The following is a 24,043-nucleotide window of genomic DNA, read 5'->3' on the forward strand; positions in this document are numbered from 1 at the left end:
TAGATCTAGGCTTCAGCGACTTTCCGTCAACTTCTAATATAATAAAATCTATCTTTATCCGACTCAACTTCCAGACGGAATCATTAACTTTTAAGAGACGAATATTTTGAAAAAAAAAACTCCTCTCTACTGTAAATTGAACTCAAGAGGGATTTATCAACCCTATATTTTAGATATTTGTATTAAGGATTAGTAATCATTCGTAATCTATCTTTTTCGGGTTGACATAAGGACGAGTTGAATCGATCCTTATCGAAAAAAACCAAAAAACAAAATAGGGACTCAAGATCGTAATACTGCATGATTGTAAAGTCAAAGTCAACCAGATCCTCCCTCTTTCAGTCCTATTGATGATAGGTTGTCACAGATCTGCGTCAGGCAGGCAGAACTACTGTTGGGGGTATGGAGACAACTCTCCTCCTCTTCTCCGCCTTCTGCTTCCTCTCCTTCTCTACCGCCCTGACGTCTCTCTTTCCGCCAGAAGCCCGCCCCAGCAAGTCCGGCTACCTCCCCGTCGCCCCCACCAAGTCCTCCTCGCCGGCGCCGGCGCTCTTCTTCGCATACTACGAAGCGCAGAGCCCTGTGTCCCCGCTGGATGACGCCCCGATCGTCCTCTGGCTCCAGGGCGGTCCTGGCTGCTCCTCCATGCTCGGGAACCTCTTCGAGCTCGGCCCCTTCCTCGTTTCCTCTTCCTCGTCGCCGTCTCTCCGCGCCAACCCCTTCTCCTGGAACCGCCGCTTCGGTCTCCTCTTCATCGACAACCCACTCGGCGCTGGCTTCAGCGTCGCTCCTTCCCCGGCCGACATTCCCCGGAACCAGTCCGCCGTTGCCGCCCAGCTTCTATCCGCCCTCCTCCACTTCCTCGTCTCCGACCCCTCTTTCCTCTCCCGACCCTTCTTCGTGACCGGCGAGAGCTACGCCGGCAAGTACGTCCCCGCTCTGGGCCACGCTATTCTTCGTCACAATGCGGCCCTCCCGCCCCGCCGCCGCATCAACCTCTGCGGCGTCGCCATCGGCAACGGCCTCACGCACCCGGTCGCCCAGGTCGCCACCCACGCCGACTCCGCCTTCTTCTCCGGCCTCATCGACGAGCGGACCAAGGCCGAGATCGAGGCGCTGCAGGCCGTGGCCGTGCGGCTCGTCTATGAGGAGCAGTGGCCGGAGGCCACGGACGCGCGCGGAATCGCCCTGGATCGGCTCCAGAACGCGACGGGGCTTGCGACGCTTTACGACCTGACTAAGAAGCAGCCATACGAGACGGCGCAGGTGGCTCTGTTCCTGAACAGGAACGAGGTGAAGGCGGCGCTGGGGGTGCCGCCGGAGGTGACGTGGGAGGAGTGCGGCGAGGAGGCCCGGGCGGCTCTGCACGCGGACCTGATGAAGAGCGTCAAGTGGATGGTGGAGGAGCTGGTGAGAGAGAGCCGCGTGCTTCTGTACCAGGGGCTGTACGACCTCAGGGTCGGCGTGGTGTCGACGGAGGCGTGGGTGAGGGAGATGGAGTGGGAGGGGCTGGAGAGCTTCCTGAAGGCGGAGCGGAAGGTGTGGAGGGTGGACGGAGAGCTCGCGGGGCAGGTGAAGCGGTGGGGAAGCTTGACGCACGCCGTCGTCTATGGCGCCGGCCACCTTGTGCCGGCGGACCAGGGGAAGAGCGCGCAGGCAATGATCGAGGACTGGGTGATGGAGAAGGGTTTGTTTGGTAGTGCGGCGGATGGGGCCCAAACCAAGAAAGGCGCATACCAACAATAATGCAGTGATGGCTTTATTTTTATTGTTTTCTTGGTCTTAATGATCTTGCTAATAAAGGACATGCCCAATTGGTACTTTTTTTATGACACTCAGCACTAAGTATATGATTTTTTTTATTTTTTTTTAGAGTTTAAGGTTTCAAATTTAAAGTTCAGTTTAGTTACAGTATTAAAGGTAAAGATTTTTTTTTTCAAAAAAGTTAGTTCTCACAGCATCATAATATAAATAGGGTATCATTATCAAGTCCTTATTAAAATTTTTCATTTTATTTAGTCGTCTCTCATTTTTGTAAAAGAAATTTTTGTGCTTTTTTCCAGCAGTTTCTAAATTTGCAATTTTTTATATTCTCCTTGGAAAGATATTCTTATGAAAACTTTTTAAATAAAAAAATTGGGAAAAAAGGTCCTACCGGGATTCGAACCCAGGTCGCTGGATTCAAAGTCCAGAGTGCTAACCACTACACCATAGAACCAGTTTGTTTCTTTTTTAACTAATAAGATATGAGAATAAAAATAGAGCAACCTCGGTTCAACCCGCCATTGCCGCTTAAGGAGGGCACAAGAACCCTGCGACCGTGAGAGAGAGCGGTGTTCGGCGTTCTGCGTTCTGTGTTTGGTCATGGGGTCCAAGTTGATGGGCTTCGCAAGCCGATTTCTTCATGAGGATCTCTATCTTTTCTTGAGCTTTCTCCACCAGTACGATCATTGAAACGGGATATTACGGATAAATCCGGATACGAAATAGTAGTTAAAGTCAAAGTCAAAGTTAAGAAAAGTTGATAGTCAACGTGTGATTATTGACATGACTTTACTCTTTCCAATGATTGAATAACATATCACTGTGTATTTTGATGAAATCCTAATTTAAAAAGATGTACTAAATTAACATCTTGAGTTTTTCATCATCCTAATATCTCACTTGTATCTAATGTGCATTAAACCATATATAAGTTAACCTATAGTCATTGTGAGATGTAAATATTGATTTTTCCCTAAGCTAGAGATCATACATATCTATTTAAACACTTTAAAAACATGATCATCCACCTAGATGTCACTTGTTGATAAATTCTTTTACCACGCTTGTTGGTAAATGTCATTATCCTTAATTACAAGAAATTTAAAATAATGCATGATGACTTATGACATACATTAAAATAAATATTTTTCAAAAGAAAAATTGCTATAGCTACATGATGCATGCATGATATGATATGATATTTGATCCGGTGGTTAGAACAGGGGATCCCCATTTTGAGGGGTTAACGCCACGTGGAAGTCAAAGGGCCAGGTGGCCGACCGGAGAAGGATAGGCCGACCTCCCGGCTGGCCGACCGGTAAATAACCAATGGCAAAAGGCGCCCCGACAGGAGTCGGGGTTCCGACGCTCAATTGACCAGTAACGAAGGGCCGAGCGGAAGTCATGCTCGGCCGTAGACATAAGGTAACATACTGCTAGCAGTCCCCACATAGCACTTTACCGAGGATCTCCCCAGCATACCGATGCATATGGAGAGCCTGACGTGATGTGAGTGCCGGCCGGCCAGACGTGAGATGAGTGTCGGCCGGAAGGGAAACGAGTGTCGGCCGGTTGGACGGGAGATGAGTGCTGGCCGGCCGGACGCCTCGGCATGGAGTAGGGAGAGAAGGACAAGGAACATCTTATGACAGCTGTCAAGTCCTATGACTGGGTCATACTCTAAATCTGGCGGCAAGGTGTTCTGCTGTCCCATCGAAGACGTGACTGGACTGTAGCAGTATGGTGTCAGGTAAGCTTTCTGACAAACACATACCGAGGTATGGGCTAAGGACACGTATTTGCCTCGGTAGGTGTGCGTGGGCTCTTTCACCGCTCTATATAAGGAGCCTTATACTTCGCCGGAGGTACGCGTTTTGATATTTTGGGAGCCGCTTCTTCACTGTTCGCTTGCCTGACTTGAGCGTCGGAGGGTCGCCGCCGGGAACCCCTTCCCGGCCCGACTTCTGTGCAGGTTCGCCGGAGGTTCGTACGACCAGTCGTAGATCTATGTCATCGACCCGGAGAGCGCCACGTGCCCAGCGTCCGTTGATTCAGCATTTGGACAGGATCAATATTTTTATTTTATTTTTTTATAATAATATGAATGCAAACTATGATGTCACGACATATGATAAGCAATAAAAAATGGAAACTTAGCCTAAATAAAATATACCTAGATAATCTATCTAAGTATCCTTAATTCTTAGAAGCACACAATATGCTCCTTGCTCTTCTTTATCACAGGGGTGGTCTCCTTGGGCTTCTCCTTACCCTTAGGTGTCACTTAACTCTTCTTCTTAGCCAATTTGAGGCACTTACTCTTATAGTGCCTATGTTCTCTACACTCAAAGCAAATGATATGATTTTTATTATTAACAATTGACATTTTTATACCTTTACTTGTAGGGGTGACATTTGATCATCCATTTGATTTTTTTTTTGACTTTTGGAGATTGCCACATCTTCCTCTCCACTTGACCCGGTTGTTGAAACTTCTTCTTCTTCTTGATCCGGTGTTAACGAAGGACGCTCCCCCTCAATCCTAGAGGTGAATGCTTCATCATCTTCATCCTCATGCCCATTGAACAAGGAGTATGCTCCTTTTTTGCCCTTTTCGTTGTACTTCATTGAGGATGAAGCTTCTTGGACTTCCTCTTCTTGAGTTGATCATCTCTCAACTTCGGAGTCCTCTTCATCTTGGTCTTGCACTAATGAGTCGTCCTTTTTGGATTTCTCTTGGTTTGATATAGTGGAGGGTTCTTCATGAAGCTTGGCTAATTTGCTCCAAAGCTCCTTGACATTTTTGTATTCTCCAATTTGAGTCAAGATATTGCTTAGCAATAAATTGACCAATAGCTTGGTCACCTTGTCATTGTCCTCACTCCTTTGAATTTGCTCTTGACTCCATTTACTTTTCTTGAGAATTTTGTCTTTTGAATCTCTTGGAGCTTTATAGCCTTCCATTAGGGCAAACCATTGCTCAATCTTCATCATAAGAAAATTTTCGATTCTTGATTTCCAAGAATCGAAGCTTGTCATTGTGAATGGTAGAGGTACCCTTGTGTCGTATCCAAATTCATCTTGGAATTCCATTTGAAGTTGAGCTCTTTTGAGATCTTTGACTTTGTTAAACTTGCTTCAACTTCTTCTTCTTCCTCTAGCTCGTTTCCCTTTCTGGCGATGAGTCCGATAAAGAGCAATCTTGCTCTGATACCACTTGTTAGGGTCGATTTGTATCTAGAGGGGATGAATAGCTTGTCGCGCTTCATTTGCTTGCTCATGATGATGATATGCAATGGATAGAACTCGAAGTAAGCTCCCAATGCTAACACAAAGGATTTACTTGGTATCCACCTCAAGAAGAGGTGACTAATCCAAAGATCCACAGTCAAGTACACACTCCACTATGTAAACAACTCCTTTTCAAAACAACCGGAGGTGGAGAACCCTCTTACAACTCTCGCACAAACATACAACTCAAAACAAGAAGTAAATGTACACAAGTATAACAAAAACCTCTTCTTGTTTGACCTTGTTGCTTGTGATTGCCTCTTGTAAGCTTAGGAAATGCAGCAACACCTCAGCCCTGAGCTTGCAAGAATTGGCGGAGAAGATGAGTCGAGCGATGTCTGGAACAATGCATGCGAACCCTTTTTATCGGGCTCACAACGGCTATAATTTCAAGCTTAATCGACTAGCTTAATCGATTAAGCCTTCCTAATCGATTAGCCTAATCAATTAGGAAGTTTTCTGTTCGCGCGAGAACAAGCTGTATATAATTAATCCTTCCTGCTTAATCGCTTACCGAATCTTCTTTGCCTTTTGTGAAGATAGGCTTGAGCGATCAACCTGATCATTTAAGCTTCAAACAGAATCATTTTGTTCGAAGCAAAAAAGCACTGTAAGCAATTACCCTAATCACTTACCATGTCTTAATCGATTAGACAACCTTTCTCGTGATTCTAAGCTTAAGCGATTACCTTAGTCGCTTAAGCTATGGTAATCGACTACCGTAGTCGATCACCAAACCCTAACTTCCCAACTGAAGTCTAGAGTTCCTTTACCCAACATCCGATCAATCGTGACCTGTTGGGACTCCTCCTTGCCTGACATCTGGTTGACCTTGACCTGCTAGGACTTCTTTACCAAGTGCCCGGTCAATCCTTTGACCCACTTGGACTTTCTTTCTCGTGCCAAGTGTTCGATCCTCCATGACCCACTTGGACTTCTCATCTTATGCCAAGTGTCCGGTCAACCTTGACCCACTTGGACCTCCACATGCCTAGCTTCACTCACCAGAATTTTCCTTTTGCCTAGCTTCACTCACTAGGAATTTTCTTCTGCCTAACTTCACTCACTAGAACTTTCCATTTGTCTGGCTTCACTCACCCGGACTTTCACCTGACTTCACTCACTAGGATTTTCCTACTGTCTAGCTTCACTCACTAGGGCTTTCACCTGACTTCACTCATCAGGATTTTCCTTCTGCCTAGCTTCACTCACTAGGACTTTCACATAGCTTTACTTACTAGAATTTTCCTTCTGCCTAGATTCACTTACTAGGACATTCCATCTGTTTGGCTTCACTTATCAAGACTTTCCATACCAAGTGTCCGGTCAACACTGACCCACTCGAATTTTCTTCTTCTGCCAACCTTCCCATTGGACTTGCCCTTGCCTAACCTTTAGTTAGGACTTTCCAGTCAAGTATCCAGTCAACTTTGACATACTTGACCAATCTTTCCAAACGGACAATTGTTGTCACGCCCCAGGTAGTCCCTGCCAGAAGAAATTTCGACAGCATCTTACATGTACGAGTGACAAATATGAATCCAAGAATACATATATCACTCCTCGCCCCACACGATCAGAACAATACAATACAAATAACAAACAATCCACGCAATTATATAACTAATCCACGCAGTTTATATAGACAATCCACGCAGTTTAATATACAGCCTCCGGCTATCAACAAAAATTACTAAAAGAAAAGACGATAAAAGAATTATCGCAGATATATGTAAATCCTACTCCACTACAATGAAGAAATGAAATTCACAAAGTAATGAAAACACCTGCAACGGAAAAACAAAAGTAGCAAACCCAAATAGTCGATATCAAGTCCACAATACAAGAACCTACATCATAAGTGCCTAAAGACATAAAATCGAATACGAAAGTCAACAACAAAAAATCCTCGCGACAATGGGGGCTAGCGACTGAAATCTCTCGACGACCTCAACCTAAAAAGTAGTAATGTAACGGTGTGAGTTTAAAGAACTCAGCAAGTAACCAATAGATATGTACAATAACATATAACTACCAGCAATATAACATATAGTACAGTCTCCTGACAGTATAACAGGTATGCATAGCTGAATAAATTCTAGTAACTAACAATAAGCATGTAATACAGTTTACAACAAGAATAATAAGAAATGCATAACTGAAATAAACTGTACTCACCAGCGAGAATTTAGTAAATGACTGTGAACACACAACAGGTAAAAATAGTCAGAGCAAATAAGTATGTTTCCTGTATGCATGTCAATCATATGCAGTCACCAAAATGCATCATCCAATATGCAACAATCACAATAAATGCAATATGTGCATATGATGCAATATGACATGGTCACCCATGCCGCCAGCCAACCATCTCACACGCGATGGTTAGACCGAGTGGGTAGGGCTGTGACACCGTGCACTCTGCCATCACTACCCCTGAAGAGTGACTGAGTGGACGGGATGCTGTTGGAGTACATCTATCCTCTTACCTCAAACATAGTGAGGGAGCGCAATGCTCTCATCTCCCGGTACGCGATGACGGGGAGGGATCCTTGCCGGCTATCACGCTACGTCACACTATCCATGAGCGGACCAACGGAGCCTAACAGAGCAGCTGCCATACACACCCTAGGTGTTGTGCCACTACCCATGTAGTGGTCACGTTGTGTGCAGGCCCATGTAGTCGGCCGACGAGCTCAACAATAATGGAGTTGTCAATTGCCCAGCATGCAATCATGCGGGATGGTGCATGATGTTACGATATGTCATATCTGAACATAGCCTCCTCCATATATGTGTGTGCCAAAAAGGTAAAAACATATATATAACTATGATATAAGCAGCATAAATCCAAGAACATCACATATAACAATGATATAAGTATCATGAATCCAAGGACACGTATCAAACATGTAAAGCAACTAATCCAGTATAGTGAAGCACAATAAATACATCTATCTTAATGAACACAAATACGCATGACAAGAAATAAAAGAATACCAGACTAATGTATAACAAATAACAGTAGAAGCATGTATCAGGTATCATCTAGCTAAAACTAGGGAAATGCTTAATCTACCAATTACTACTAGTTATATGTAAACTACACATATCATAAGACAATATCGAAAATATAAGTCAAAGGGTACCCGCATCAAATAGAAGGTAAAATCAAGCAATCCAAAGTCGAGACGCCCGTCTCGAATCAGAGTTCTACGTCAACAACATATATATTTTATTTAGCTAAATCCAATTGAATAGCTAAATAAAATCTCTAAAACTAAATTAGGGCAAAACCCTAATCGCATAACTATTTTCCTACCTAAATGAAACCTAATAGTTAATTAGGGTTAGTTACCCTAACCCTAGTCATCCCATTAGATTAATTCTAAACTAAATAAATCTACACACAATCAACAACTAATTACAACCTTAAATCTAAAACATGATCTACCACATGTTCCAATCATACTAATGATGTAATCCAAATTATACCTAATTCAACACATAAACCTAATTACATCATGTATCAAAATCCCTACACATACCTCAATTAAGCTGCTGGAATGGGGTTGCTGCCGAAACAGGAACACCCCACAGAACAGAACATAACAGAACAGAACAACCTACTGGAATCAATCGGATCAAGAAGGAATCTAGCAGTGATCGGCAACAGGAACTAAACGGGAAGATCAACGATCAATCAACCATCCTTCTAGCCTCTGCCTGGTAGCTCAAGAACACCTCATCATCATCAACCGAATCCCCCAATCTGCTGCAAGAATTGGAGGTGCAAGATCTGCTCAGGAGGAAAAACCAACACAAGAAGAGTCAAGGCCGAAAGAACCCTAACCTAGCGAAACCCTTGAATCTACCAAAGATTCGACGATGCCTTACCTCCAAGATAGTTGTTCGGTGGCGTCGCTTGATCCAATCCGACCAGTGAAGAGAGGGATCTCACTGTGAGCAGTGCAAGGAGAGGAAAGGGAAAGTCTGCCGGTTGGAGACGATGCGATATCCGGCTCCTCACCGTGCCCTAGCCACCGATCGTCAACAATTGGTCACAAAATCCGCCGAAGCAGAACTCCTCAACCAGATTCTGCTTAGACTTCCTCGGCACCGTCGAGCTCCGGTGACTCCACTGGTTTCCGTCGAGGTCAACGGTCGTTGGAACCGTCGGCTTTGCTTCGTCCGCGAGAGAGAACAAAGGAAGGGGAGAAGAGAAGATTGGGGAATTCGGCATCGGGGAAGAGAGGAAGAAGGGTTTGGGTATCGGCGATTTGGGTTGGGGAAGAATAAAAAGAAAAAGGAATAGATATATTAAAACATTTCCTCACTTAAACGGGTATCCCAAATAGGCTTAAATCTGAACCCGCAATTGATTCCCTCAAAACTCATCGTACAAGCTCCGAAAAATTTCCAGAAAATTCTTAAAATTCCGAAAAAATTTTATAAGGTTATTTCTCAAATAACCCTATTTATTTAAATTTTCCGATATCTTACAATTGCAACCGCAATCTCCATATATCGTCAAACATTGAAACTCAAACATCAAGACTTAAACTTGAGCTAGCTCAAGCTTAGTCAATCTAGTAAACCTTGACCCAGGGGATATTGCACCAATAGGGTTTGATCCGGTGGTAAGAACCTGGGACCCCATAACGAGGGGTCAAAGCCACGTGGAGGTCAAAGGGCCAGGTGGTCCGTCGAAGAAGGGTGAGCCGACCGGACTCATGAGAAAAAGACAGACCGATCGGTCTGCCAGTAAACATCTGATAGTAAAAGGCACCCTGACAGGGATCGGGGTTCCGACGCTCAATGGAACAGTAAATAATGACCGAACGGAAGGGCACGCCGCCCGGCCGGCGCAGGGAATTAGGGCCGTCCGGACGGCGCTCTTCGTTTAGCCGACCAGACGGACGTCCTGGCCGGCGGTGAGTAAATAGGGACAGGAACATCTGCTGACAGCCGTCAAGTCCTAGAGCTAGGCCATACCCCTAGTCTGACGACCAGGTGTCCTCTTGTCCCATCGAAGACATGTTTGGACTGTAGCAGTATGGTGTCAGGTAAGCTTTCTGACAGGTGCATACCGAGGTATGGACTGCGGACATGTATGCGCCTCGGTGGACGTGCATTAGTTCTTTCACCGCTCTATATAAAGAGCCTCTTACTTCGCCGGAGGTACGTATTCTACAAGCTTTGGAGCCACTTTCTTTACCACTTGCTTGCTTGACTTGAGCGTCGGAGGGTCGCCGCCGGGAACCCCTTCCCGACCCGACTTCTGTGCAGGGTCGCCGGAGCTTCGTACGACCAGTCGAAGACCCACATCAGCAACCGGAGAGCGCCACGTGCCCAGCGTCCGTTGAGTCAGCCGTTCGGACAGGATCAATTTGGCGCCGTCTGTGGGAACGCTCCTGCATCCGATCGGCAGCAATGGACGAGGCTGGACGACAACACATGGTGACGCTCTCGAACGAGGAACTCGACGCTCTGATCGAGATAAGGGCCGCCAAGCTCGTGGAGCAAAAACAGAAAGCCACAGCCGAACGGCCGGAGCAGCAAGCAACCTCAGCATTTGGTGGTCGAGTGGAAGCACCACCGGCCCCCGTTGCATTTCATCGAGCCCTATTCCGCACCCCTGAAGCCGTACCAGCTCATAGAGATAGGAGATCTTCTTCGGATGAAATGCCTAGACGGGATGACAGAAAGGGGAAAGCCCCCCGTGTTGGAGTGTATACTGAAAACCTAAGCTTTGTAAACATTCATAATGAATAAAGAATCACATTTGGTCAAATTTTCTACATTTAGTTGTAGTTGTTCAATTAATTTATATTGAAGATAATATAGTATGTGGTGTCACATACAGAAGATGATATTATCAGTACCTTATAAATTATAAACAGTAGCTCACGACCAAAATGGAAAGGAACAAACCATTAGAAGGTCGTAGTGTAATTAGGTATCAGTTTATCTTTACTGTATAATTACACTAGTACACTTAGTGTGTATTGAGTAGGACCATTTGAGGTCGTTTCTTTTATACTGACTTTATGAAGAAACAAAGACCTCGGTTATTATGGAAGTGTGTGCTCTTAATCCTGATATAATAACAAGCACATATATTTGATATTTATTTCTTTAATTTATCAATGGGTGAGGTTTAGTTCGATGAATCAATAAGCCCGATAAGTTGGGAAATGGTATCACTTATAGTGTGTGTTGTTGATTATAGAAGGAAACTGTGTCCTAGAGATACTAGGTTGATAATGTCCCCAAGAGGAGCTCATAAGGATTGTCATGCTAAACCCTGCAGGTGGACTTAGTCCGACATGACAATAAGGTTGAGTGGTACTACTCTTGGACTTAGATATTAATTAAATGAGTTGTCAGTAACTCACTTAATTAGTGGACATTCGATATCTTAAACACAGGGAGACTAACACACTCATAATAAGAAGGAGCCCAAAAATGTAATTTGGGATTGGTGCGGTAGTTCAATGATAGTTCTCTAGTGGAATGAATTATCATTGATAAAATTAAGTTGTGTGTTCGGGGCGAACACGGGATGCTTAATTTTATCGGGAGACCAAAACCAATTCCTCCTCTCGGTCCCTATCGTAGCCTCTTATTTGTAGAGTTATATACCCACCTATACCCACCTTCTATACCCACCAATAAGGGGCCGGCCAAGCTAGCTTGGGAACCAAGCTAGGGCCGGCCTAGGTATGAGTTTGGGTGGCCGGCCCTAGCTTGAACCCAAGCTAGTGGGGGCCGGCGGAATTAAAGTAAAAAAGAAATTTAATTTTAATTTTTATGTATATGTGGTAGATATAATTTAAGGAGAATTAAATTTAAAATATCTCTCTTGTAAAAGATCTACAAAGATTAAAGAAAGAGATTAGATCTCTTTCCTTATTTGTAGATTGGAGAGATGTTTTATTTTTCTTTAAAAATTATTCACATGTTGATAAAATTAAAATTATAAAAATTTCCTTTTATCAACCATGAAGAGATTTTAAAGAGAAATTTTTTTTTTAAATTTCCGGAAACAAATTAGGAAGTTTTAATTGTTGATTAAAACTTGTCCAATTTGTTCTCCAATGATGTGGCCGCCATTGAGATTGATTTGGGAAAATTTATTTTATTTTTCTAAATTAAATCATGTCAAGGAAATTGAGGAAATTTTATTGCAATTAAATTTCCTAATTTGCCTAGGCCAAGGAATATAAAAGAAGGGGTGAGGGTGCCTTCATGAGACACAACATCTATTATTTCTCTCCCTCTTTTGTTCCTTGGTGTGGTCGGCCATCCTCTCCCTCTCTTCCTCTTGTGGTGGCCGAACCTCTCTCTCCCCCTTGGAGCTCTTGTGGTGGCCGGATACTACTTGGAGAAGAAGAAGAAGAAGGAGAGAAAGCTAGCATCTCTTGGAGCTTGGTTAGTATTTTGGTTTTCTTCTTTGGTGAAGTTCTTCCTTTGTGGCCGAACCTTGCTTGGAGGAGAAGAAGGTGGTTGGTGGTTTCTCATCTCGGTAGATCGTTGCCCACACAACGTCCGAGGTTAGAAGAGGAATACGGTAGAAGATCAAGAGGTTTTTCTACAAGGTATAACTAGTAATTTTTATTTCCGCATCATGCTAGTTATTTATGGAAATAATACCAAATACAAGAGGCTTACGTTCTAGTATTTCGAATATATTTTTCGATGTTGTGTTCTTTTGTTTTCTTTCTTTTCCTTGTGATTTGATTGTTCTCTTTGGTTAACCTAAAGTTATTTTAGGAAATTAAATATTAGCTTTCTATTAAAGGTTTTGTCTAGTCGGTGGTGGTTGCTCCCATATCCAAGAAGGCCATGTGCCTCGCCACGTCAGTACTGGGAACCTTTTATGGAAATTAATATTTAATGGAATTAATAACTTAAGAAGACTTGGGTCGAACGTGTTAAGTTCCGCAGGAGATCCAAGTCAAAACCTAAAAGAACAAATAGATTAAGTTTTGGATCAAACGTGTTAAGTTCCGTAGGCGATCCAAAATTTAATTTAAAAGAACACATGGTAGCTAGGAAAAGGTTCAGACCTTTGTACAAAATTTTTGTGCAGTGGAACCTCTAAGTTTTCCGAGTACCAACCAACACCCCGAGCGGACGCATCACCCGAGAGGATTAATCGCCAATTTTCAGAGGCTATTCTGCAAGATCCTCTGCCGAAGCACTATGCGCCTCCGACGATCGGCGAGTATAATGGGACAACCGACCCAGATGATCATCTGGGTAAGTTCGATAACACAGCTACTCTCCATCAATACACGGATGGAGTAAAGTGTCGAGTTTTCCTTACCACTCTCTCGGGATCGGCTCAACGGTGGTTTCGGAGGTTGCCAGACGGATCCATCACAAGCTTCAAGGACTTTCGAACGGCCTTCCTCCACCATTTTGCAAGCAGCCGACGCTACCAGAAAATGAGCGTGAGCCTGTTCGCCATCAAGCAAGAAGCCCGTGAATCGCTCCGAGCTTACATCCAGCGGTTCAACAAAGTGGCGATGGATATTCCAACGGCCACTTCGGAAACCATGATGAATGCCTTCACACAAGGCCTAGTGGATGGGGATTTTTTCCGATCACTCATCCGAAAGCTGCCCCGAGATTACGATCACATGCTACACCGGGCTAACGAATACATCAACGTGGAAGAAGCGCAAGCGGCCAGGAAAAAGGAAACCCCAGCCGACCAGGCTCCTCCTGCCGAGCGGAAACAACACGTCGCTCATCAGCCGCCTAGAGGACCAAGGGCCGAAGCAATCCGATCCCCCCACGTCAGGTCCAATGTGCAAGAGGTAACTGCCGCCCGGCCCAAGCCAAAGAAGAGATGGACCCCGATGTTCTGCTCCTTCCACCGGACGGATACGCACAACACAAGGGATTGTCGAAGTCTTCCCTTCGTGGCTCATCCTGTGCCCCGGAATGCCGGACGACGATTTCCCTCAGTCGACAGGCGACAGAGAACTCATGAAGCCGATCGGACGCGAGCTGATAGGCCATAGCAACAGACTCCCGATCGGCATCGTTCTCCAAGGCAGGAGAATCGCCGAGCGTCCAGAGAACGGTCTCGACCGTCCGTTCGGGAAGAGGAAAATAGAAGCAATACTTCCCGAGGCGAGATCAATGTTATTGCTGGCGGGCCGACCGGAGGAGACTCTAACCGAGCTAGAAAGGCGAGCGTCCGACAGCTCCAGATTCATGCGGTCGGCTGTAGCCGAGAACGAGCGGAAGGACCCGAAATTAGTTTCGGGCCCGGGGACTTGGAAGGAGTGGAAGTACCCCACGATGATGCTCTGCTCATCAAAGCGGTAATAGCCAATTATACTATTCACCGCGTATTTGTTGACACAGGGAGTTCAGTCAACATCATATTCAAGAAGGCGTTCGATCAGTTGCAAATTGATCGAGCCGAGCTGTTACCCATGACAACTCCGCTTTATGGGTTCACTGGTAACGAAGTTCAGCCGGTCGGACAGATCCGGCTGGCTACCTCGCTGGGAGAAGAGCCGCTCAGGAGGACAAGAACAACAAACTTCGTGGTGGTCGACTCTCCCTCTTCCTACAATGTCATTTTGCGCTCAGCGAATTCCGAGCGGTCGTCTCAACCTTCCATCAGAAGATCAAGTTCCCCGTGGAGGACAAAGTGGGAGAGGTATGGGGAGATCAGCTAGCAGCTCGGCGATGCTACATCGAGATGGTCCGAGCAGAAGCCAATTCCGCTCGGAAGGCGCCCCGGATCGAGGTAAATGCTATCATCGAAAAGCCACCCTCTTTAATTTATGAAGAAAAAGAGGAAGTGCAGATTCACCCAACCCGATCGGAGGCCACGACTTTTATTGCGTCCGATCTGGAGGAGAAGCAGAAAGAGGAGCTGATCCAATGCCTCCGAAGAAATCATGATGTCTTCGTCTGGTCGACACATGAGCTGCCCGGAGTTTCGCCGAGCATAGCGCAGCACGAGTTGCATGTCCGACCGGACGCTCGGCCAGTAAAGCAAAGGAAAAGGGACTTCAGCGCCGAGCAGAATTCCATCATCCGAGCAGAGGTGGAAAAACTTCTGGAGGCCGTCCATATACGCGAGGTGCAGTTCCCGAGCTGGTTGGCTAACGTAGTATTAGTCTCCAAGCCAGGCAACAAGTCGAGAGTGTGCATAGATTTTCGGGATCTCAACAAAGCTTGCCCGAAAGATTTTTATCCTCTGCCCTGGATAGATCAGCTGGTGGACTCTATGGACGGCTGCGAATTAATCTGTATGCTTGACGCCTATCAGGGCTATCACCAAGTGCCGCTCGCCCGTGAAGATCAAGAAAAAGTCAGCTTCGTGACAGCCGACGACACTTATTGCTATAATGTGATGCCGTTCGGATTGAAGAATGCGGGGGCCACATATCAACGCTTGATGAATAAAGTATTCCGAGAGCAGATCGGGCGGAATCTAGAAGTTTATGTGGACGACATTCTCATTAAATCCGTCCGAGCGGCCGATCTCTACAAAGACATGGAAGAAACTTTCCGGACGCTACGCAAATATGGAGTCAAGCTAAATCCCCAGAAGTGCCTGTTCGGAGCAAAATGAGGGTGTTTCTTGGGGTACATAGTGACCGAGTGGGGCATCGAAGCAAATCCTATCAAGGTGAAAGCTCTGCAAGATATGCCGCCTCCAAGAAATACAAGGGAAGTGCAGCGTTTGACCGGTCGGATAACCGCTCTGTCCAGATTCATCTCCAAAACCGTCGACCGGAGCCTTCCTTTTTTCAAGATCTTACGCAAGGCTACAAAATTTGACTGGGATGAAGAATGCGATCGGACATTCGAAGATTTAAAGGCATATCTGAATTCGCTCCCGGTATTAGCCAAGCCGACTATTGGTGAACCACTTTGTATTTATCTATCCTCGACCGAGCAGGCAATCGGCTCAGCACTGGTGAGGGCGAGCGGAGAGGAGCCTGTGTATTTCCTTAGTCACATTTTAAAAGATGCTGAATCTCGCTACACTGGGCTCGAAAAATTAGCCTTCGCTCTGGTCCTCGCCTCTCGGCGCCTTCGTCCATATTTCCTGGCGCATACCATCATTGTCAAAACCAATAGCCCGCTCGGGCGTGTATTGCTGAATCCAGAAGCGTCTGGGCGGCTCATCAAGTGGACGACAGAGTTAAGTGAATTCGACATCCAATATCATCCCCGCTCGACGATCAGAGCGCAATCCTTAGCCGATTTTGTGACTGAGGTGCAAAGGCCGGAGCCGGAAGCTATGTGGAGAATATATGTGGATGGGTCGTCCACTCGGCTCGGAAGCGGGATTGGAATATTATTGTTCTCCCCTCAAGAAGAAAAGATGCACTTATCCGCCCGGCTTGATTATAAGGCTACCAACAATGAAGCAGAGTATGAGGCCCTCATAGCTGGCTTGCAGGCTGCCCGGCATGTGGGAGCCGGTCGGGTAACGCTTCACTCGGATTCACAGTTGGCCGCTCAGCAGCTCTCTGGTACCTTCGAAATTAATAATGCTAGACTCAAGCTCTACGCTGAAGCCTTCGAGAAGCTCAAAGCCAATTTTAGAGAAGTTGTTGTCCAGAAGATATCCAGAGCAGAAAATCAAGCAGCTGATGAGCTAACCAAACTCGCGAGCTCAATAACGCCGGTCGCCATTCAGCAGCCAATTGAAAAAGTACTGCTGGTGGCGCACGCCGACCGGATGGCAGGCCTCACGTTTTCGAGCGACTGGAGAACACCCCTCACGGAGTTTTTGCGCTCGGGAGCCACACCGTCCGACCGGAACGAAGCCCAGCTGTTAAGGAGGAGGGTCGGTCGGTTCACACTCATCGGCGATCAGCTTTACAAGAAGGCTTTCTCTCGCCCGCTGTTGAAATACGTGAGCTTGGAAGACTCGGCTTACATCCTCCAAGAGGTACATCAAGGATCGTGCGGAGGACATCCGGGCGGACGATCACTAGCTAGGAAGGTCCTGCTAGCCGGATACTTTTGGCCGACCTTACAAGCAGACTCCGCTCGGACAGTATCTACGTGCCTTCCGTGCCAGAAGTACCATAACTTCTCCCACCGACCGACCGAGGAAATGAAGGCATCAACCGTTTCATGTCCATTCGATCAATGGGGAATGGATATTGTCGGTCCATTTCCGATGGCGACCGGGCAGAGGAAATTTTTGCTAGTGGCGGTCGATTATTTTTCCAAGTGGGTGGAGGCCGAGCCGCTGGCAAAAATCACCGAACAGATGGTCAAAAAATTCATCTGGCAACACATCATCTGTCGGTTCGGCATCCCTCGCCGATTGATTTCCGACAATGGGCGGCAATTCACAGGGAAGGTGCTAGAGGATTGGTGCAAAAGCTACGGCATCGAGCAACACTTCACGTTCGTGCCTTATCCCCAAAGCAACGGTCAAGCCGAAGTAGCCAATCGGGAAATTCTTCGTATTCTGCGCGCTCGGCTCGACCATTTAGGAGGAAGTTGGCCGGATGAAGTGTCGGGCGTCTTGTGGGCCATCCGGACGACTCCGAAGGAAGGGACGGGCGTCACACCGTTCCATTTGGTGTATGGCGGCGAGACGGTTATTCCGGTTGAAGTCGGCGTCGAGTTCGTCCGGATCCAGAGTTATGATGATGGCAACGCCGAACGGAGGAACATGGAGCTGGATTTGGTCGATGAGGAGTGAGCCAAGGCGTCCATTCGGTTGATGGCATACCAGCAGCGGATGAAGCAGAACTACAACCGCCGCGTAATCCCCAGATCATTCTAGGTCGGCGATCTCGTCTGGAAGAAAGTCAAGCCGGTCGGCGACGTCGGCAAGCTTGAAGCTCCTTGGGCGGGTCCCTTCAAGGTTATTGAAAAACTCCGCTCGGGCGCTTACTACTTGGAGGATGAAGACGGGCGGCAGCTGGATCGACCGTGGAGTGCAAATCATCTCCAGCCTTATCGAGCGGGGTGAAAGGTGCACGAATGTAAATCATTTTTTGTATATGTTAGTCGCCCATGTCCTTGTAATGCAGGAAGCAAAATTAATTCAAAGAATGGCCAATGGATCCACCGATCGGCAGCATCAAAATTAGCCTTGAAGGTCGTCGAGCTCCGACGTTAAATATCGAGAGACGAGCCGGCGTCTATAAACGTCCGAGCGGAAGACCGTCGAGCTCCGACGTTAAATATCGAGAGACGAGCCGGCGTCTATAAACGTCCGAGCGGAAGACCGTCGAGCTCCGACGTTAAATATCGAGAGACGAGCCGACGTCTATAAACGCCCGAGCGGAAGACCGTCGAGCTCCGACGTTAAATATCGAGGGACGAGCCGGCGTCCATAAACCGAGCGGAAGGCCGCCGAGCTCCGACGTTAAATATCGAGCCGGCGTCTATAAACGTCCGAGCGGAAGACCGCCGAGCTCGGAAATATCGAGAGACGAGCCGCGTCTAAACCGTCCAAGCGGAAGACCGCCGAGCTCCGACGTTAAATATCGAGACGAGCCGGCGTCTATAACGCCAAGCGGAAGACCGCCGAGCTCCGACGCAATATCGAGACGAGCCGGCCTATAAACGTCCGGCGGAAGGTCGCCGAGCTCGACGAAATATCGAGAGACGAGCCGGCTATAAACGGTCGGAAGGAAGACCGTCGATCTCCGACATTAAATATCGAGACGAGCCGACGCCTATAAACGTCCCGAAGCGGAAGACCGCCGAGCTCCGACGCGTTAAATATCGTGAGACGAGCGGCGTCTATAAACCCGACGTGAACTATCGAGAGACGAGCCGGCGTCTATAAACGCCCGAGCGGAAGACCGCCGAGCTCAACGTTAAATATCGAGACGAGCCGACGTCTATAAACGTCCGAAGGAAGACCGTCGAGCTCCGACGTTAAATATCGAGAGACGAGCCGACGTCTATAAACGTCCGAGCGGAAGACCGTCGAGCTCCGACGTTAAATATCGAGAGACGAGCCGGCGTCTATAAACGTCCGAGCAGAAGACCGTCGAGCTCCGACGTTAAATATCGAGAGACGAGCCGACGTCTATAAACGTCCGAGCGGAAGACCGCCGAGCTCCGACGTTAAACCGACGTTAAATATCGAGAGACGAGCTGGCGTCTATAAACGTCCGAGCGAAAAACCGTCGAGTTCCGACGTTAAATATCGAGAGACGAGCCGGCGTCTATAAACGTCCGAGCGGAAGACCGTCGAGCTCCGAGAGACGAGTCGGCGTCTATAAACGTCCGAGTGGCTCGCATGCGAAAATCTAGCGAAAACCCCTTTGAGGTAAGGCGCAAAGCAAAAGATGGTTAATCGGAATTAAAAATGCGAGCAAGTGAACGAGTGACGTTCGCGCGCCGAGCGGCCGCTCAGTCGCATAATGAAAGACATTAAAGACAATCTACTTGTCTGACAGAGCGTAGTGCCGAGCGGAGGAGTTTTAAAGAACACTTTAGTTATGACGAGAGGAAAATTTCTTGCCAAAACAAAAGTTGAAGGAAAGGAAAAGATTATCTATTAAGCACAAGGCTAACCAAAAAAGTTACTACAAAAATAAGTTGGGCCGAACGGCCTGAATACAAAAAAGAAAAAATGCCTATCACGCGTCAAAGTCAAAAAGAGTGTCAGGGATGACGCCCATCACGGTCGCGAGGTCCTCGGGGGGGATGGCCAGCTCGGTGGGCAGGTGGCCCTTGGTCTTCAGGTAACCCATCGCCGCCTTGATCGCTTCTTCGAAAGTGAGGGATATCTTGTCGATAAACTTCTCTCCGAAATCTTCCGAGCGGAGATACGCCTTCCTCACTTCGTCAGAACGAGCCGACTCCCCCTCTTGATATTCTTTAAGCGCGGCATGGGCAGCGTCGCTGGCAGCTTGGAGATCCTTCAATTCTCCATCAAATTTTTGAAGATCGGCCGAGCGACTCTCCTTCTCGGTGGCCAGAAGAGCATCCAGATCCTTGATGCGTTGTTCCAGCCCTCTGATCTCCACCTTCATTCTATCCATGTCATCGATGGCCTGTCGCTTCCGAGTGATCGCTGTCTTGATATCCTTATCTCGTTGTTTGACCATCGCTTCGAGCCGAACGACCTTGCTCGCTAGATCGGAAGCCCGTTTCCGTTCGGCTTCCAGTAATTTTTTGGCCTTCTCCAGAGCGGCCGTCGACTGTTGGCTGTCCCCCGCGACCTTGAGCTTTTTCAATTCATCCTCCAGCTCGGCCAACCGATTGCTAACGGCAATCTGCTCCACCCAGTTCTACGAGCAAAAGTGAACAGGTTAAAAACTTAATTCAAATACAAAAAAAAAAAACAGCATACCCCGGTGGCCTGTTGAAGGTTGCTGTCGCCGAGCTGCCCGGGAGTCATCGCTTTTATCCGGCGCCGAGCGTCCTCCCAAGCTTTTGCAAGAGGGCCTGTCAAGGTGATCTGCTGCTCGGGGACCACTGGTCGATCAGCAGCAACCATATATTCCTCTGAGGGGAGGCGCAGGACGGTTTTAATTAAATTTGAGCCGCTCGGCTCACCCCGAGAAGCATCGGCCTTACCGGATGGCCCACCGGTGGACGAGGAAGGAAGCTCGCCGAAACGCCTGATACGGCGCAGAGTTCTTGAAGGGCTGGACGGCGGCACCTCTGAGCTTGCCCTCGCAGAGCCATGTGGGGTCGGGGTGCTCTCTAGGGAGACCGTCCCGGACAACACCGGAGCATCCGCGCCCCGCTCGGGCTGTGGCTCATCAAGTGGAGTTGAGGCAGATGCAGATTCCGGTCGTCGGCGTTTCCGAGTGAGTAGCGGAACATCATTGGCCGAACGGCCCTCCACCTCGGCTTGGGAAGAAGGTTCTGTGCCACCCGCTGCCTCGTTGTGAGAGGTAGTAGCTGCCAAGGCTTCAGGGACATCTTGAGTCCCCTCGCCTGATTCGCCGGTCGGATCGGCTGGATCAAGGCCCCGCTCGGCGACCTCCTTGTTCGTCACCGCCTCAATCTGAGCGGCTTTCAGTTTGAGCTTCTCGGTCGCCTTAGCATGCCACATGACTTCAGCTGCGGAAGCAAGAAATAAATCAGTTAGAACAAAATAAACGGGAAGATAAGGGAACTCACTCATGCTGCAGGGCAGATCGGCGGGGGTAGAAGACAAGCCGAATATGTGCATGACTCCCGGGAGGAGTAGCTTGTCAATATGATAGCGCTGACCAACTAGCCGTTCGGCTGCATGAAGGTAGGCCGCGTCACCTCTAAATTTGCCGAGCTCCGGTTGTGCCGGCATCGCCGTCTGCCACTTGGTACGAAAAGTTGGCCGCTCGGAAAAACGTATATAGAAAAAGTGCTCCTTCCAATGTTTGTTGGAGCTCGGCATGTTATCGAAGAGGACGAAACCTATCCTAGACTGGAAAATAAAGGTGCCCCACTCGGCTTGATTGGGATAAAAAAAGTAGTGAAAAATCTTAGGGTCGAGGGGGATGTCGTTCAGTTTAAAGAGAACTATCACCCCCCTCAGCAGCCTAATGGAGTTGGGAACTATCTGGCCGAGTGGGATGCGGAAGTAATTACAGACTTGCAAGATAAACTTGTGGGGTGGGAAGCGTAGCCCGGCCAAAAATTGGTCTCGGAAAAAAAGAACTGTGTCGGGCGGCGGTTCATGAGGCTGATCGGTCGGTGTGGCTAATACTAGTTGGTGGTCGGAAGGAAGGTCGTAAGTCCGAGCGAGACGCAATGCGTCTTCCTCATCAAAACGGCTCTCCATGGTCGTATACCATAGACCCGGAGCGCCGCCGGTCGACTGCGAGGTGCTAGTCATGGTCGAAAGACAAGAATGCGGGACCAAAAGGGAAGGTTCAAGCAAGGAATGGAGGAAAACCGACTGGAGGAAACGATTAACAGAAGGAAGAAAACGTTGGGAGCGAGAAAGAGGGTCTTACAAGCAAAGGAGATGATCGACGGGGGCCTGGGGGTTGCCGGAGAGTTGGGGGGCAAGGTCGCCGGAGAAGAAAACGAGCAAAGGGATGCCGGAGGAGGATGAAGTAACAAGGCGGCGGAAACGAAGTCGCGGGCCTTTTAACGCCGCCCGGGAGCAACCTCCGCCGTCCGATCCAGGTCGTCGATATCAAGGTCGTCATCTAGCCGTTCATTTCAAACGGCGGCTGTCCCATCGGAAGTGACGCCACCGCCATACGCTGACAAACGCACGATCGCCACGTGTCAGCAGGATACTGGCCGCATTTAATGAACTCCCCTTACCGTGCGCAGCGCACGTGATGGGTAGTAGGGGAGAGCATCGGACATGGATTCCAAGAGAACACAAGGCATGGACAAGATACCGCCGAACGGATGAGCATCCTTACGCCTGGCCGAGCGGCCTAATGCAATGATCATTGCTCTGTCAGATCGGCAGTCCAGTCAGTCGGACTTCGCCTCCTTCGACTAGACTCGAGGGGAAGGCAAGTGATCCGGTGGTAAGAACCTGGGACCCATAACGAGGGGTCAACGTCACGTGGAGGTCAAAGGGCCAGGTGGTCCGTCGAAGAAGGGTGAGCCAACCGGACTCATGAGAAAAGGGCAGACCGATCGGTCTGCCAGTAAACATCTGATAGTAAAAGGCACCCTGACAGGGATCGGGGTTCCGACGCTCAATGGAACAGTAAATAATGACCGAACGGAAGGGCGCGCCGCCCGGCCGGCGCAGGGAATTAGGGCCGTCCGGACGGCGCTCTTCGTTTAGCCGGCCGGACGGACGTCTTGGCCGGCGGTGAGTAAATAGGGACAGGAACATCTGCTGACAGCCGTCAAGTCCTAGAGCTAGGCCATACTCCTAGTCTGACGACCAGGTGTCCTCTTGTCCCATCGAAGACATGTTTGGACTGTAGCAGTATGGTGTCAGGTAAGCTTTCTGACAGGTGCATACCGAGGTATGGGCTGCGGACACGTATGCGCCTCGGTGGGTGTGCATTAGTTCTTTCACCGCTCTATATAAAGAGCCTCTTACTTCGCCAGAGGTACGCATTCTACAAGCTTTGGAGCCACTTTCTTTACCACTTGCTTGCCTGACTTGAGCGTCGGAGGGTCGCCGCCGGGAACCCCTTCCCGACCCGACTTCTGTGCAGGGTCGCCGGAGCTTCGTACGACCAGTCGAAGACCCACATCAGCAACCGGAGAGCGCCACGTGCCCAGCGTCCATTGAGTCAGCCGTTTGGACAGGATCAGGGTTGATGCACATCAAAAGGAGAAGATTGTAAATACCCCATAGTAGTTTTAATGTGGTCAACCAAGTTAAGTTAGGTTTTGTGTATGTGATCCTTGTATCTAATTGTGTAGGAGTTTAGGAATTCAAGAAGTTGAGTGGAAGACATAGCTAGCGAGAATGATGACACGGAAAAAGGAGACGGGGAGCGTGGTGCATCCGAGGGACGAGATACTGTGGAAGAGTATATCGATGGGCAAAAAGGACATACGTGGCATCTGAGAGAAGAGAAGCCGGGGAGGAAGCCTACTCGTCGAAAAGGTCAGAGTTGGGTTTTGGTGAGATCAACTCTAGGTAGCCGGAGTATCACCCACACAAGAAGAGATCAACTTATGGGAGCTGATATGCCTTCTGTCTTATAGAAGGCGCCTTGGACTTCTTTGAGGGCGCCTTCAAGCTGTGGATAACATTTCCCAAGGGCTATAAAAAGACCCCCTGTACCTAGTAAATTAATAACAACTCTTGTATTCATTTCTTAGCACATTTCTGTACGTTCAATAAGTGTAACAGGTTTCTTCGCCTACACGAACGAGATCTTTTTTTTTCTTTTGCCTTGAATTAACAACCACCTATGTTATAATCAAGTAATTCTTTAGTCTCTTTTATTTGATTAGTTGTTTAATTTTCTTTTATAAGTGTATTACTAATATGTGTTGAAAAATCGAGAAGGGTGTAGATTTGTTTTATATAAGTAATTCACCTCCTTCTTGTTGGCCCCCGTTGCACCAACATGTCCTACAAGTTGAA

At 47.9% G+C, this 24,043-nt stretch overlaps 1 protein-coding gene and 1 non-coding gene across 2 annotated transcripts; one reads left to right on the forward strand and one right to left on the reverse strand.

Annotated features, from left to right (window-relative positions):
• The first annotated feature begins 352 nt into the window (after positions 1-352).
• LOC121979187 (serine carboxypeptidase-like 50) lies at positions 353-1,829 on the forward strand. The gene has a single exon (XM_042531118.1). The coding sequence runs from the start codon at positions 403-405 to the stop codon at positions 1,744-1,746; it is 1,344 nt and encodes a 447-aa protein (XP_042387052.1). The 5' UTR covers positions 353-402; the 3' UTR covers positions 1,747-1,829.
• A 317-nt stretch (positions 1,830-2,146) lies between these two features.
• Positions 2,147-2,218, reverse strand: TRNAQ-UUG. Its single transcript has one exon. It is a non-coding gene; the product is annotated as a tRNA-Gln (tRNA).
• Positions 2,219-24,043: the final 21,825 nt, after the last annotated feature.

Source organism: Zingiber officinale, chromosome 5A (assembly GCF_018446385.1).
Source record: "Zingiber officinale cultivar Zhangliang chromosome 5A, Zo_v1.1, whole genome shotgun sequence".
NCBI lineage: Eukaryota > Viridiplantae > Streptophyta > Magnoliopsida > Zingiberales > Zingiberaceae > Zingiber > Zingiber officinale.

Bases quoted from the DNA above. Each gene is read 5' to 3' on its own strand.
- LOC121979187 (XM_042531118.1), top strand. From the start codon at position 403: ATGGAGACAACTCTCCTCCTCTTCTCCGCCTTCTGCTTCCTCTCCTTC.